Source organism: Engraulis encrasicolus, chromosome 11 (assembly GCF_034702125.1).
Source record: "Engraulis encrasicolus isolate BLACKSEA-1 chromosome 11, IST_EnEncr_1.0, whole genome shotgun sequence".
In the NCBI taxonomy this organism is placed as follows: domain Eukaryota; kingdom Metazoa; phylum Chordata; class Actinopteri; order Clupeiformes; family Engraulidae; genus Engraulis; species Engraulis encrasicolus.
Window position 1 is genome coordinate 32573830 of NC_085867.1, and position 17531 is coordinate 32591360.

The 17531-nt window shown below is 42.9% G+C and overlaps 1 protein-coding gene across 4 annotated transcripts in view; it reads right to left on the minus strand.

The window, feature by feature from the left end:
* The window catches only part of nup214 (nucleoporin 214), a 104446-nt gene extending 89197 nt beyond the window's left edge, over positions 1-15249 (minus strand). For all 4 annotated transcript variants that reach the window (XM_063210499.1, XM_063210498.1, XM_063210497.1 and 1 more), the window contains exons 1-10: positions 15076-15249; positions 13487-13682; positions 12644-12795; positions 12087-12285; positions 11585-11655; positions 8507-8570; positions 8182-8285; positions 5855-5961; positions 968-1034; positions 626-752 (exon numbers count right to left, since the gene is read on the minus strand). In XM_063210499.1, the coding sequence (XP_063066569.1) occupies positions 626-752; positions 968-1034; positions 5855-5961; positions 8182-8285; positions 8507-8570; positions 11585-11655; positions 12087-12285; positions 12644-12795; positions 13487-13682; positions 15076-15117 (1129 nt within the window). In that variant the 5' untranslated portion in view covers positions 15118-15249. The remainder of the gene's footprint in view (positions 1-625; positions 753-967; positions 1035-5854; positions 5962-8181; positions 8286-8506; positions 8571-11584; positions 11656-12086; positions 12286-12643; positions 12796-13486; positions 13683-15075) is intronic.
* Positions 15250-17531: the final 2282 nt, after the last annotated feature.

Consider the following 17531-nt stretch of genomic DNA (forward strand, 5'->3'; position numbering starts at 1 on the left):
TGGATTCTGAATTTACAGTGAAATGGTTAAAGACTGTTAAACGCAGTTAGTGGGAAAGTAACTCGATACGCAGTTAGTGAATTCTGACTGAAGAACGCCGCAAGTTACCATTCATCTGTCGCATCCAAAGAAAAGGCCATGAGAGCCCAGTGTGACTAAACTCACAGATGGCAATCATATCTCAAGTGATATGTGGTTGATGGTGTGTGTGTGTCTGTGTGTGTGTCTGTGTGTGTGTCTGTGTGTGTGTCTGTGTGTGTGTCTGTGTGTGTGTCTGTGTGTGTGTCTGTGTGTGTGTCTGTGTGTGTGTGTGTCTGTGTGTGTGTGTGTGTCTGTGTGTCTGTGTGTCTGTGTGTCTGTGTGTCTGTGTGTCTGTGTGTCTGTGTGTCTGTGTGTCTGTGTGTACACTCATAGATGTGCATCTCATCCTGACTGGCGTAGTCATGGCAGGTTGTGTGTGTGCCAGATGCCAATCATATCTCAAGTGATATGGAGTTGATGGTGTGTGTGTGTGTGTGTGTGTGTGTGTGTGTGTGTGTGTGTGTGTGTGTGTGTGTGTGTGTGTGTGTGTGTGTGTGTGTGTGTGTGTGTGTGTGTGTGTGTGTGTGTGTGTGTGTGTACTCACAGATGTGTATCTCATCCTGGCTGGTGAAGTCGATGGCCAGGCCTAGTGGAAGCGTGTCATCGTTGTTCTGAGTGACAGGAAGCTCCGCCCTGCTGGCATCCTCCAACAGCCACAGCTCCCAGTTGGTCTGAGAACACACACACGCACGCTATTAAAGACCCAACACACACGCACACACGCACGCACACCCCTCGCCTACGTTTTCCAATTAGTCAACCGTAAAAACTAACCCAGAACTTTATTTGCCATAAGGCATGCGAATAAATGTAAATCTTGTGTCTTATGTAAACGAATAAGTATCTTCTGTGTGAAACAAACCCCAACCCATCCCACCCCGCCTACCTTATCCTCCTGCCTGGCGATGATGCTGACTTCAATGGAGGCGGCTGAAGCAGCCAGCACCAGGTCCCTACAGGGCAAGAAGACACATGCGGTATGATGAGACACTAAACACATACACAGCCGAGAGAGAGAGAGAGAGAGAGAGAGAGAGAGAGAGAGAGAGAGAGAGAGAGAGAGAGAGAGAGAGAGAGAGAGAGAGGGAGAGAGAGAGAGAGAGAGAGAGGGAGAGAGAGAGGCACACACACACACAACTAGAATGGGCACTCGGTAGAGCGCAAACCTTCGCCTACGCCACTTATTTTTTTCTGGCCATCTTCAAAGTGTGGGGCATAACATTCTCCAAATTTTGGTGTTAGTTTCATTTAAATCGGACCGGAATATCGTAATATTACATTTTTGGCCCAGTCTTGACCTCTTATTCAATTCAGCATGCACACGTTCTTCTGGCATATAGTGCTTGGCAAAGAAAAACGTTTTTGACCTTTTCGTGACCTTGACCTTTGACCCAATCACTCCCAAAAAGTAATCGGTTGTTCCTTGGGTCATGACCAATCATCCCACTAAATGTCATAAAAATAGGCTCAATTTATTTTTTGACCTTTTCGTGACCTTGACCTTTGACCCAATCACTCCCAAAAAGTAATTGATTGTTCCTTGGGTCATGACCAATCATCCCACTAAATTTAATAAAAATCGGCTCAATTTACGTTTTTGACCTTTTCGTGACCTTGACCTGGACCTTTGACCCAATCACTCCCAAAAAGTAATCGATTGTTCCTTGGGTCATGAGCAATCATCCCAATAAATGTCATAAAAATCGGCTGAATGTATGTTTTTGACCTTTTCGTGACCTTGACCTTGACCTTTAACCTTTGACCCAATCACTCCCAAAAACTAATCAATTGTTCCTTGGGTCATGACCAATCATCCCACTAAATTTCATAAAAATCGGCTCAGTTCTGTCTGAGTTATACGAAGTACAAACAAACATTTTGACCTTGACCTTTGACCTTTGACCCAATCACTCCCAAAAACGAATCGATTCTTCCTTGGGTCATGACCAATCATCCCACAAAATTTCATAAAAATCGGCTCAGTTTTGACTGAGTTAGACGAAGTACAAACAAACAAACAAACAAACAAACAAACAAACAAACAGACATATTGACAAATAAAGTCACGGCGGGCAAAACATAACCTTCTGGCGAAGGTAATGAAAGAAATTGGAGGGCTCTGCAGGGTCTCCAACAATATGCCTCAGGTGCTCACCAAGGGAAGAGGGCAGACAGACTAATTATCAATACAAAGAAGTCCCAAGGTGCACTGCTATCAACAGTCTTTCACCACAATGCAGTCAGTGCATCAGTTTGTGGCACTGCAATAAAAAAGGACAGTTGATGACAGTGCTTCGGGACCTTTTTAGAAATGATTTTTTCCCCCCCGAATTCGACTGGTGATAGTTAAGTGACGTCGGCTAGGTGGCTATCCTAAAGGTAGGACCATTTATTTAAGATTTTATAAAGTTAGGGCAACAATATTTTACCACGATAGTCCACAATAGCATTGCAATACTGCAGCCAGCGCATCAGTTTGTGTGGCTGCAATAAAAAAGGACAGTCAGGGCTCCAGACTAACTTTTTTCACTGGTTGCACTGGTGCGCCTAAACATTTTTTTTAGGTGCACCAGCACAAAATTTAGGTGCACCCAAATGTTTTCACCAACCCACACACGCACCTCAGCTTTAAAAAAAATAATAGCCTAATTAAAAATAATAACAATAGCAATAATAATAGCAACAATAATAGAATAATAATAATAATAATAATAATAATAATAATAATAATAAATATTATTATTATTATTATTCTATTATTGTTGCTATATTTTAAAAGACCTGGAGCATTTCATGTGCTATAGGCTAGTCCTCCAAATGTGCTCCTTATAAAAGACATGACAGTAGGCTACCTAACTAACACATCTTGGCTACAAGCAGTTTGGCTGGTAGAAAAGACCAAATTAGTAGCCTTTTAGTCAGTATGTGTTTGACTAGTAAGATCAACATACCAGCCTTTTCTGCAATAAGGCTACACACACGACACAAGCACAGAGTTACAATATGAAGATAGATAGATAGATAGATGGATGGATGGATGGAACAAACCCTGATAAAAATGTCATGATTTTTAAAATCATTAGACACAAATAGCCTAGCTTATGTTTACAGTGGAATCTGAGGTGGTTTTGTCTATTTCCCCGTTTTTGAGCGCTCTCTTGTTAGATATTGTACAATAGTAGAAACTAGCTTTTAGATAACTAGAGATACTTTTGGTTTGTTAGTTGATTTAATAAGAATGTTTGATAATAATGATTACTAATATGTGTGTTGACAATAAAGATTGAATGTTTACTAATATGTGTTGTGATGATGAAAAATTGCAAGGATGACTGAACATGATTTGATTAACAGGATATGGCGAACAAATAGGCCCAGAACATTTTTGCAGCTAAATAACTAAATAAAGGTTGTCCACAGATGGTTACGCAGGAGCCGACGGCTCAAGAACCATTAAGTTCTCGTTCAAAGGCAATCATGTTAATGTTCTCCAAGACAGTCCTGGGCAAGACGGCACCAGTAAGCCCCTCACCTCCAACTCAACATACTGATTACCAATGTCTGTTTCAATAGACTCTCAATGTGCCACCAATCACCCCCAGAGAGAAAACGGTCAGGGGTGACTCCAACTAGGGTCTGGGGAGACCGCGTAGACGGCACATTAACAACTGTCTTTGGTTCAGCAGCTAATCCTAATGTTTCCAGGACGGCCCAGGACGGCCCAGCCCCACCCGGGGCCCTAATCCCTATAGAAATGGTTGATGTTTGGGGATGGGGGATTATGCCCAGTTGTCCACAGGCTGAAGGGGGACAGAGGGAGATCACATGATGAAGATGACACAGAGGAAGACCACAGGATGAAGATGACCCATCAAGAACGACGAGTCAAAATGGCCGCCCCGGAACCACACGACATCCCAGACTAGGCTTATCTGCACATAGACACACGCCCACGAACACACCAATCTACTGACAAAACACACCCTCATAGCATCCGATTGGCACATAGGCACACACCCACAACCGCACCCATCCACAGACAACAAATAAAATACACATGCAGGGAAATGAAGGGCAGTTTTTCTTTTTACCTAACCTCTCCTAAACTGCATTAACTTTTGTTATCGGTCAGGGGTACTTAGGTCAGGAAATCTCCAGAGCTCTGAATGCTTGTGTACCTTATACTTTTTGTGTAGTATCCAGTGTTCTAGATAGCATCGGTTACTACTGCTGTAAATATACTTTTTGTAGACAATAAATCCTTGGATTTTGTTGGGGACATATTCGGACTGTTTTGCCTTTTTCCTTTTTGAATTCAACGAACATGTAATATGGCGGAGTCCATATATTTAATACTCTCTGCATAATGATTGTGGTATCTTAGCAAGCGCTACGAACAGACACGACAGCACTAGTGCGCTCGCTCGCTCACTCTCTCTCTCCCCCTCTCTCTCTCGTACTGTCTCGAGGTGCATGAACGATGCCTTGCCGACTGATAAGCAGTATGTAGTTCTAGCCTGCCCTAGTCGCTATCAAAAGACTCTCAGAAGTCCCGACAGACTAGCGCGTCACCTGTTGCTTGGCCAGCTCTGCACGCGGCTCAAACGGGCAAAATTATCCGCAGCCGTCTGCGTTTTTGTGTGGTTATGTTTAATATCCGCTCAAGCCATTTAGTTTTTCCCCGTGATTGTGACTCTCGTGTTTAAAATATCCTCAAGTCATTTTGCTGTTTTTACCGTGATTGTTCTCTAGTCCGTTGCAAAACTCGCCTCGTTGAGTACACAACTCGCTGGCACATGTGAACTCGGATAGTTGAGCGAAGTCGAACATTCTATTCTGAAACGTCGGGCTGCCTATGAACGAGGAAGGGGGAGAAAGCTACCGGTAGGCCTAGTTCAGCAGAGTTGAAGGAATGACCGCATCGACACTTTTTATTGTGTGATGATGGGCCACTACTGTAGAATGACTTAATTGTATTAATATCCATTAAAACGGTTGTTTGGTAATTGATTTTGTTCTACTGATGGCTGGTTGCACCGGTGCGCCTAAAAATATTTTTTAGGCGCACCATTGAAAAAAATGGGCGCATATGCGACCAAATTGGTCGCACTCTGGAGCCCTGACAGTTGATGGCACAGTGCCTCTGGACCTTTTTAGTGATGATAAGATGAAGAAATGCATTGCCAAAACACCATGGGCATGGCAGGTAAGCATCTTATCCAAGATTCTTCATACTTAGCAAAGGGTGGTCTGCTTGATCACTGAATAGATATTTAATGTCGATCCAAAAACACAAGTTCAAGGGTCAGAACAACAGACAAAACAATAAAGGATTTTCTTTTTCGTTGACCTGTTGTTCCCAGGATTAGTGCTAGAAAAACAAAGGCTTACCATCAAGTGCACTTTGGATCAGAGGCAGCCCACGAGAAAAATATTTAAATTTAGCTCTTGCCATCTAAAATGACACTTTGAAAAACGGGTGGTTTTGAGACCAAGAGACAGCAGAGTGATTGATAGTGATTTGAGGACATTAAATATGGGAGCACCCAAAACACCTTACAGACATACTGTGAAGTACCTGTGCATATACTTCAGTTTATGTGTACTTCAGTGTGTACTTAAATACATAGTTAAAAGCAAGGACAGAACCAGACACAGAGTCAGACGCACACACAACACAGACACAAACACTCACAGACACAGACACAGACACAAACACTCACAGACACAGACACAGACACACACACACACACACACACACACACACACGTACCAGTCTTCAATGTGGCTGAGGTAGTAATGATGCTGTCTCTCCGTGCAGGAGCCGTACACCAGGTCATTGAAGTTCAGGTACCTCTCCGCTCTCTTCTCATCCTTTTTCTGGAAAAAAAACACACACACACACGTCAGATCAGTCTAAAAGACAAAGTTACAGGTGCTCAGCCATAACACATCCAGCACACACGCGGACACACAGACAGACATACACACACACACACATACACACACACACACGCGAACACACACACACACACTCACAGACACAGACACAAGTCACACGAGCGCCCAACGCACACGCGCATACACACGCACGCACGCACGCACACACACGCCAGCGGTGCTTCCGAGAAGACTGCATAAAACAAGCACATAAAAGGAGCATTTTCTAAGCCTTGGGCAAGTAGCAACAGAGTGTTTGGAGAAAAACACACACTCAACTTCTCTCATCTCTCTCTCTCTTCTGCTCTGCTCTCACATATTCTCTTCTTTTCATCTGCTCTTCTCCCTTCTCATCTATCTATTCTATTACTTTCCCTTCTCTTCTTTCCTCTGAACCATTCACATTTCTTCTCTTCTCTTATATCTTACATTCTCTTCTCCTCTTCCTGCATGAAGCCTATCTGAGATAATCATCAGGCTAGGATGGCAGGCACCTGTGGTGAGAAGACTACAGGCATGCCCAACAGGGAATGGCTGTGTTTATTTAGACTTGTGCAGTCCTGGTGCAGACCCATTGATTTGAGGGGTTGAAACTTTTTTTTTTCCATTTTTATTTGTTTGATTTAAGAAAAGAACAAAAAAACAAACAAAAACACCTACAGACAGAAATCCATAACTACCTGTTCCTAACTTCTTAAACTCACCTCCCTTGCACTCTCAAACAATATTTCTACTAAGACGTCCTGTTGTCTTGCACATCTGGGACAATTTTAGTCAATTAAAAAGTTGAAAAATTATTTGGGAGTGCATTTATTTTCTCTAAACTGGTTGGATCTACAACCACAAATGGGTCATTGGGTAGGGATTACGTTTTCCCAATCATGAGTCATGCATTTTAAGTTTTCTATTTATTCATTTTCATATCCTATAGCATTCTTTTATATCCACTAGTATGTATTTATAGGTTGAAAATACAGAACTACCATCTACCAGAATAAAATACCTGGTCAGGTCAATATTACCAGAGGTGTGACCAAGTCACTAATGTGCAAGTCACAAGTAAGTCTCGAGTCTTTCCACTCAAGTCCGAGTCAAGTCACAAGTCAAGACACATCTGACCAAGTCAAGTCCAAGTCCAAGTCGTACCCCAGCCAAGTCAAGTCCAAGTCCAAGTCTCATTTTTCGAGTCGAGTCGCAAGTCCTTTCTGATCTTGAAATTTCAAGTCGCAAGTCTTCACACTGCTGACTCGAGTCAGACTCGAGTCCAAGTCACTGGACTCGAGTCCACATATCTGAATATTACTGCCAAAAAACCCTTCTAACTAATTGATAAACGAAACATGTTCTAAATCAAGTGCTAAATCAAGTGTAAACGTGTGAGTTGCCAGTGAAATGCCGTGTTGAAATGGAATTTTACGAGTTCAAGATTACCAGACGGCAAGTCTAGGACACAAAGGGCTTGGCAAATTGGCAAAGTTGTGAGGACATACTGCTGCTAGGCAACAGCAGATGAATGCCAAATATCAACCCCTTTTCTATTTCAAAGGCATACAGATTAATTTGAAAATGCACATTCAGCTTACGTGGGTGACATTTCAGGAGCCTCCATCAAATATGCTTGTAAGCCTTCTGAATTCGAATGGTTGATAGTTAGGACGGTTAAGTGGCTATCCTGTGCATACACTCTGCACAGATCTATGGCAAACATTGCTACAGTAAAAGCTCCCTTCTTGTGATTTAATGTGAAAAAATGGCACAACGTTTCGAAACGCTGTGCCATTTTTCCACATTAAATCACGACAAGGGAGCTTTTGTGGTGTGCAAATATTTATTCTCCTTTTCTCCTTATGCGTTTTTTGATATTCTGCACCTGCAGCAATTTGTTACCTTGGGATGTGCGCGCAACTTACACTTTTTGAAACATTGCTAGTCACAACCAGGCAACCAACCAGTGTACACAATATTAAACAACCAACCAGTATACACTATTTTAGACAAAAGACCAGTATACACTATTTTAGACAACCAGCCAGTATACACTATTTTAGACAACCAACCACTATACGCTATTTTAGACAACCAACCAGTGTACACGATTTTAGCCAAGCCAGACTGAACCAAGCCCTGCTATACAGCATGTGTGTGGCATCTGTGACTTACAGGAAGGGAGATGACGACCAGCTCTGGCGGCGTCTCCGGGGAACCATCCGCTGCTGCGTACGCCACCGCAAAGTTATAGGTGCTCAGCCACAACACGTCCAGCACTGAGGATTAACACACAGACACAGACACAGACACGTCAGGGCTGCGTTACCCAAAAGCATTTAAGTGTGAGCGATGATGCAATGAAATTCAGATTTTTAAATTTACATCAAAGTTTACATCAAAGAGTAAGTACTGTCAAACATAGTATACTGCTTTATTTTCAGTAGACATGCTAGTTCTATTGTGGCAATTCAAAAAGCAAGATGATGTGTTAGTTTACCTTTGACTGGGTTGTCTGCCATGTAAAAACTTGGACAGGGAATCACCTTCTTCTCCTGCAAGGTCTATAGGGAGAGACACGCACACAGATTTCAAATCAAATACTGGGCATCCAAAAGAAATCATCTAAATTCATGGCCTGGAAAAGAATGAATGTCAGATTGAAAACAGGTGGTGACAAAATCAAGTCAGTAAGTTCTATTACACTTTGAACATTGCATGGAATAAAAAAAAACTAATTTACAACTATTTACAGTGTGTAAATTTGTGTATATGCATGCATATCCTAACTTACAGTGACAATTGCAGTTATGTTAGCACTTTCAATCCGCTTCCATCGCTTGGAGTGGGTGCACTCACATCTCACCTTATTAAGGTAAGGTGCAGGACAAAACAAATCATAGAAAAAGTGGATGTGCACACACTGAAACTCCAAACGATGGGAGCCAGGGTATCTGCACATTTTTGCTCACCCAATTTAATGCTTTTTAATACCATTTTTAATACCTCCAACAAGAAAATTAATACCACTACACGGGGTGTGTGTGCATGTGCACGTTACATGGTATAATTGTTATTACATTGCTATAATGCAATGCAATACATATATACAATAAAAGTATTATTATGACTATTGTGCTAGTAGTGAAGCCTAATGTGAACACATGTAAGCAGCAGCAAGGAAGAACTGATCTGGAAGCCTATGGAGACCAAGCTTGCCGAATTGCATACAAGCAGGCATTAAGTTAATGGGGGGCCTAATGTTTCCCCCTCAGCCTCGCACATGCTTTAATAAGACTATGAAATAAAACTGAGCATGCATTCACACTGCTCTCTGTGTTATTTCACTCTCACTGCCAGCTCCCTTGTCACTTTCTGTGGCAGACATTTGCCATGACTTGTTAAAGAGGTTTATGTATGATGTGGGAGTTTTCATGTGCAGAATCTGCCCCTCCCTGATGTATTATTATTTAAAATCAAAGTAGCCTGCATCTGTGTTAAAATTACAGTTGATCTGGCTGCTGCCCAGGAGGGCCCAAGCTCCAATAGTCTATTATTGTTGTGCTTAATTTAACCAAAAAAGAGTGAGGTGACACACACTAGTTTGAAACACCATAAAGCCTAACCCATTTATTTTAAATTGCTTCAAAACTGAAACCATTTCAAAATTGTGCATGTTAGAAAGTTTGATGACATTTCAACAAATACCTTCAATTATAAAAAAAAAAAAAAGTAAAATGGGCAACAATTGACCATTCAATCATAATGGATAAATAGTTGAGTGCACATTAGCCTACTATGAGTAGAGGCTAGAGGCTGCTCCTCTTACCCCCCCCCCCAAGCTTCATCATAGAGACGGTGGCATAGCAAGAGGCGTTCTACTTTCAGTTTTACACAAGTCCTTCTTCGGAACGGCGAGAGCAAGAAGCAGCAGCAGCTTCATGTGAATACCACAAGCATTTCACCGCTGACACGCGACTAAAATATAAGCTACCGATGCACACGCCACGCGGTTACCGATTTGGACATCCTCGCATATCCTCATTGCGTCATTTAGACTCGTAAACACCGGTTTATTACATTTTACACACATTTCCACCGCTTACAACTTCACTACACTCGGGCACACTCCCGATTGCGTTACCCCTTGACAGTATCAAGCTCGGAGACTTTGAAGTAGAATTAGGGTGACCAGATTTTTGTTGTCTAAAACCGGGACACTTCGTGTGTGACTGAAGGCCAATATTTGGCGGGCGGGTCTGGGGGTCCTCCCCCAGGAAAATTTGTATTTTTTAGATGCAGTTTCCTGCATTCTAAGCAATTTTAGAAGTCGGAATGACAAATTGCAACTGACTCCTTCAGACTTTCTATACAAGCGCTGGCTGTCATTAATTGTGGCAGGTAAACATGTAATCTTTTCCATATATTTACCATGATAGACATGGCGTAATGTAGTGAGTGGCCAAAACCGGGACATATTTGTGTCCCGAGAGAGTTTGCTCGGGACATGGGACACACAACTCCAAACCGGGACTGTCCCGGTCAAACCGGGACGTCTGGTCACCCTAAGTAGAATAGGCCTATTGCACGATTAAACTGCTAATCTAAATTGCAATCATGGCATTCATGAAATTATATGCGTTAGCAAACGCTACACTCAAACTCAGACTTACGCTTTCGACGAATAAAGCGGTAGCCTACCACAGAAATATCCACGCAGCATTTTGGTTGATGAAATTTAAAGTCTCAACTCTTTACTGCTGTCAAGTCAGCCACCACACGCATTGTGGTCGATGGAATTTACTTGGTCAGCCATCGTCATCAACCAGTAGGGATCCAGACGAGGGGGTCTGCTACCTGGCCGCCTGTCATTTACTGTCGAGTCGAGTGCCTTGTTTCCTACGCATGTTCCGACTCGGAGCGCTTGTTGCCGTCTGTCTTAGTGATGGAAAGATGTTTTTACGTAATTAAACTGTCCAAACATCTATATATTAGGCAACTATATTGTGTCCGGATGAAATTTAATGCCTATCCTTTGGAAAATTAATGCCACACCTCGAAATTTAATGATTTTTAAAGCCTTAAATTGCAAGTTCTGTATTTAATGCCTTTTAATGCACCGCGGGGACCCTGGGGAGCTATAACTCGATGGTGTGTGTACTGAATGACAGTGTAGTCCTGGTGTGTCTGTATCTGTGAGTCTGCATTTGATTGCTTGTGTCTGCGTGTGTGCATGTGTGTACTCACTGGAGTATACTGAATGATGGTTGTGTGTGTGTGTGTGTGTGTGTGTGTGTGTGTGTGTGTGTGTGTGTGTGTGTGTGTGTGTGTGTGTGTGTGTGTGTGTGTGTGTGTGTGTGTGTGTGTGTGTGTGTGTGTGTGTTAATCCCCAGTGCTGGATGTCTTGTGGCTGCACCTATAACTTTGCGGTGGCATATGCAGCAGTGTGTGTGTGTGTGTGTGTGTGTGTGTGTGTGTGTGTGTGTGTGTGTGTGTGTGTGTGTGTGTGTGTGTGTGTGTGTGTGTGTGTGTGTGTGTGTGTGTGTGTGTGTGTGTGTGTGTGTGTGTGCGTGCTCACTGGAGTGTACTGAATGACGGTGGCATCCTGTTTGCCTGCTGCCACCTGCTTTCCTTTGGGGCTCCAACACACTGCTCAGCAACACACACACACAAATAAACAAATAATTACTTTAAAAAAAACACACACACACAGCAAATAAAAAAATCACACATCATGAATAATAATCATATTATTACACAGACAGAGTTGGAAATTGAAATGTCCTAGATTATAGTAAGCCTGGCCTGACTACACTGAGTGAGGAGCAAAACGTGGTGCACGGCCACAGGTAGTATGGCCGCGCTCAGGGTAGTATGGACGGACCCACTCTACGGAAGTTCAACGACAAATTGCTTAGCATAATGGCATAATAGGCATCAGCATAATGGGCATCTTTCAGAAATGTCTGCAGAATTGATGAAAAACAAACACATTTTTCATCAGGAAGTGCTTGAGTAACTTGAAAAAGTGTACTCGAATGTGCGAAGCTAGGTCAGAGGGGAAAGGTCATCCTCTTTACCGCAGGTGATGCCCACGGCAGCAGGCAGCTGAGCGGCAACCTTGACCTCGTCGGTGACCTCCAGGACCATCATGCTGCCGTCAGACAGGCAGGCGGCCAGCATGGAGGCCTGCACCGGGTTCCACTTCAGGTCCTGCACCAGGGTGCCCGCGCCACTGCCTGCACGCAAATGCGCAAATGGGCACTTCTCCACGCGTGCCTGAGGTGAGGAGGAAGAGGAGGAGGAGGAGGAGGAGGAGGAGGAGGAGGAGGAGGAGGAGGAGGACAGGGACAGGTGAGTGCAAAGTCAAAAGTTTTATTTAAATCAATCATTAATCAAACAAATCAATCAATCATTCACTCATCCCTATACATGGGTTCTCAGTGTTTATCAACACAATGTTATGAGAAGGGGCAAGACACTGGCAGCCAACCACGTGAGCTAATTTTTTGACCGACAGCGATTTCCAACAATCAGAGGTTGAGTTGTGGGCAGCTAGGTTCGCGGCGCGCAGTCAGGTTATAAACAAAATTTAGAACCCTTGTATATGTCATCCATCCATCCCCATCCAAACTACCTGGTTGAGGAAGCTGCGGACGTCGTAGAAGGTCAGGGAGAGTCCGGCCTCTTCAGACATGCCGCAGGCCGACAGGGTCAGCTCGTCACAGCTCAGGGCCAGGTGGTGCAGGGGCAACGCCACATACACCTCCACCGCCGTCAACCCTTCCACTGGAGGGAGAGAGAGAGTTAGACATGGAGGGGGAAAGATGTAGGTAGGGATGAACAATTGAAGGGAGGGCGAGACAGATGTCATCATGATGGGGGATTGAGGTAGTAATGTGGGGGGGGGGGGGGGGGCGAGAGAGAGAGAGACAGAGAGAGAGAGAGAGTTTTATAAGCATAGACAGGAAGAAAAGACAAAAAAAAACAAGTGACTCAGTGAAAGTCTGAGCCGGCTAACAACACACTACCACATCTATATGATCAACTACCGTATTACTATTATTAGAATGGTCAAGATGGGGCAGTCAAACTCTGGCCCCGTCCATCCTACTTAAGTATTAGCTTTGGCAGCCGTGTCAGCCAGGCAAGGGCCTTCATGGACAGTATAAGGAGCAGAGGAGAAGCACTCACGCCTAATGATTCTCACAGTCTTTAACTGGACACTGAATCCACATAAAACATAGGTAGGTTAATGAAAGAGGCAAAGGACAGCACTCTTCAGTTTCTTTGTTGTGGGCAAATAAACAAAGAGTTTGTAGCCAGGGTGTTACAAAATATGTAATTTGGGCTGCTACCTTGAACTGGTACGGCAATAATGCTATTTAATTGTGTTCTGTGCTGTCAATACGACAGTGAGACTTTCACTTTCAAGAAGAAAAGAATTCTCAACACATGATCAGGAGGTCTTCACACTTACCTATCTCATTTGGGTTGCCCTCGACCTTGCCAGCAGCAATGATGTCCTTTGTAAAGAAGACTTTTAGTGTTGTGTCAAGTCCAACAAACGTCAAGCCGTACTTGTTTGAGACAGCGAGCAGGCTGCATCTGTCTTTAGGTAGATCATCCGGAGAGTCAAAGACTCGTATTTTCTTCATCTGTCGGAACTGAAAATCCTACAGTGCGGGGCAATGACATTAGTTGAGGACAAAGTATACACAGTAGTAAGCTTATTTGTCATTGGGCTAACTGGGTTCACTTTCAGTAAAATAAATGAGAAAGTGAATTGGTGTGAAGTGTTAGGTTAAGTGACTCTGTGCCAGTGCCTGAGGATGATATTGAGGATTTGTGATTTTATTTTTTGTTCGGCTCATCCTGACATTTGAACTAAAATCCAAATATTCCACGATCCAAATATTCAACTAATATTCCACGATAGGAAGTTGTCTCCATGGCATTTCATCGCCGCTCCCATTGTGGCCATGGGTTTGCTAACCTCTCCTCTACACCAGTGTTTCCCAACCAGGGGTACGTGTACCACTAGGGGTACGCGAGCACATTGCAGGGGGTACTTGGAAAAGTGTTATTATTATAACAAATGTATGGAGCAGCCACATCAGGACTGAGAAAATGATATAGAAAATTAATTAGGGGGTACTCATGGCACAACTAAGATGCTTAGGGGGGTACACAAGACAAAAAAGGTTGGGAAACACTGCTCTACACCATAAAGCTCCATTGCACATGAAATCTTCCATGCCATGTACTCTTGTTGTTGTACTGTTGAGTCTCTAAGTTATGTTGAACATGTGGTTTGTTTTTTATGCTATATGGTATGTAAAGCATCTTTGCGTCTCTAGAAAAGCACTATACAAAACCTATGTTTTATCATTGTGACTCTTTGTGAACTGTTTGGCATTGGGCTAATACAACTGGACCACATGTGGATACGAAGGGACAGTCACAATGTAGCTAGCTAATCAGGTTCCTGAGTTCAGAGATGGAGACAGTACCAGTAAGTAATTACACCCCACAACACTGCTGATGCAGTGTAGGGATACACCACATTAGTTACTCGCGAGACTACAATGATGTGCAAACCATTTCATTTAGCGAGCAGGAGCTGCATACAAAACACTAACAGCACTGACAGAGAAAGCATCTGACGGCGCTCTGCTCATAAAGCGCTACATCATTACCCCGGCATTGAAACCAAGAATATGACTTATTTGCAGATAGTGGACAAAAGGAGAACACCTTTCCCAGTTAGCAATACCAACTGATGTTAGGAAGTCTATTCCAATAAATCCCATTATATTCTGGTGTGGGACAGCCGGATTAAATAGCAAGCTAACAGTTAGCTAAATTGGCCCTGGAGACGAGGATATTCTCTGATCATGTGTCACGACTTTAATGTCCAACAAATTGTCCTGCAGACCTCACAGGTCGTGTGGTCATTCATTATATCCCAGACGCTGAATGTCTGCACATGTACATAACCAGCAACTTCGCTGGTTCCATTTCAGTAGCATGCAAACGCTAGGCTAACGTGCTAGTGACAGTTCTTACCTTCATTTCCCTCTCGGGGAAAGAGTCTGGGTCGTCACCCATGTTTTATCACCGTAAAACAGTGGCACCTCGGTGCCGAAAACAAAAACGGAGGGTAAATCTTAACAACTCAGAATAAGTTTTGGAATAAGTTGTGGTGGTGTGGAACTGTCTGTCATGTTCCCATACCGCGCAACTGTTTCGGAAATGACGTCAATAGCCAAACTAGACCAAACAAATCTATCTGAGGTTGAGGAGCAGGAGCCAGAGGCAGGAGCACAGTTTTGGGATGAATCTATTTAACTGGAATAGATTACAAGAAATACATTCTTTCTTTTGTTTTGCTCTGCTCTCCAATATCATGTTTTCATGGTTTTCACGTTTTTAATAATTTCAATCATTTTAACACACACACACACACACACACACACACACACACACACACACACACACACACACACACACACACACACACACACACACACACACACAATAGGCCTGGACTGGTAATATGACATGGAAAAAGGAAGAAATATCCGCACACCACAAAAGCTCCCTTGTTGTGATTTAATAAATGAAGTTGGCACAACGTCAGGTGTCACATGACATATGGGGCATTTCGAAGTGGCTGACAGTCCTCAGGGGTCGGTGTTGCTATTTTTAATAATAATAATTATTATTATTAATATTATTATTATTATTATTGCTGTATTTTCTAACTGACCCAAAATTCATAGGGGTGCTGACCTAGTCTTTTTTTTTGTTCCAGTGCAGCCCTGCGCGAACACACACACACACACACACACACACACACACACACACACACACACACACACACACACACACACACACACACACACACACACACACACACAAAAATGACAACATGAATTGGTGAAGTAAGGAGTTTTATTAGAAAGCAGACATTTCAGTATTGCATTTGAAAAGAAATCAGTTACTCAAGAAACTACACAATGTCAATCCAAACTGAGTTTGTTGGAAGAGGGAAAATGTGAACAGTTCATCAAAGTCTTTTTTTATTCACTTATTTATTCTGTAACATCAAAATTGGCATCTTGCATTAGGCTTAATTTTGTTGCTTGAGTCAAAAGGCGCATATATAGAACACTTACATATTGATGTATATATAATTAGAAAGGTGCGGCGCTCCATAACATTTGCTGTCATTTCTCTGTCATTTATCTCTCTTCCAGGTTTGCATGGATACCGCCCTATGAGGGGCAAAAACATGGCTCAGTCCTCAAGATTCAACAAACTTTAAGATTCTGACACCAATCTTCGCTTTTTATGTCTTTTTATTATTATTATTATTATATTTTTGCATTGTGCCCCTCAACAGACAGGCCCCATGCAGGCAGCACTTTTTTTCAGAGTGGTGTGGCGTGTTGCCCCAGCAACCTCAAGCGTTGAAGTTGGCACAGCAACAGCAGGCCACCACCTCCACCACCACCAATCTTGACTAGCGCACAGTTTAAAAACTAAGCAAAGCTACAAGGCAGAATTCACAGGGGCATACTGTACGCCTTAGCGGGCCCACCGGCCTACAAGCTGCCCCCATTTCCACTGATTGTCAGCGCTCTGAACACATGGCTTTGAAGGTTAGCTCGCCGCATCCTCCACTACTTTCACACATATGATACGATACGTACAAAACTTTTTAAGGTTCATTAAAATTCATTTTATATTCCTCTTTTTTTTCTCATTTTAAAGTGCTGGCATTATTTTTCCTAGAACTACACAACACTTAGTGCAGTTCATTGAATGTGGTTGGACTTTTCTTTTAAAACATATATAATCGGTACACTTCTCAAACACATCCAAATTATTCCATAATTCCATACAAGCTGAGATATAATTGGTTTGTTCTGTGGGTTGTTGATTTCAAAATAATGATAAGCATAGGCACCACCTAAATCATGGCGTCCTACAGTTTACATCTGGATGCATGATGGTCTAATAGTAGCAGTGGTACAGTAGACAAATAAACGACCAACATAGTCTCAAACAACGGCAATGCCCTCTACAAAAAATACACACCAGAGAAGACATTGGGGAAGTTTTGCAAACCCTTCCTACCATACCTCGTGTGTGTGTGACCCCGGTGACCTTAAAGGTCATCAGGGGACCACCACCACCCCTATCACAGTTCTTTCCACTCTACTACACAAGACATGTTTGCTGTGTTAAGTCAACACTTACAGAGTCAAATGTAACACTCAGTGTTGGTTCAACTCACGTACGTGTTCGATTAACACTGCAAATTTTTACTGTAGTTCACGATTGCATCAAACAGTGAAAGCAAAATTTGGTATAAAAGAGTAGGGGTGTACACACCGACACATGCACAGTGTTAAATACATTACAGTCTTGGGCTGCAAAGGCCAAACTAGGTAGGCTATGCAGTGTGCCCTTCCTCTATCGATCAAACCTGTTTGCAGGTCTCTGTCAAGACTTAC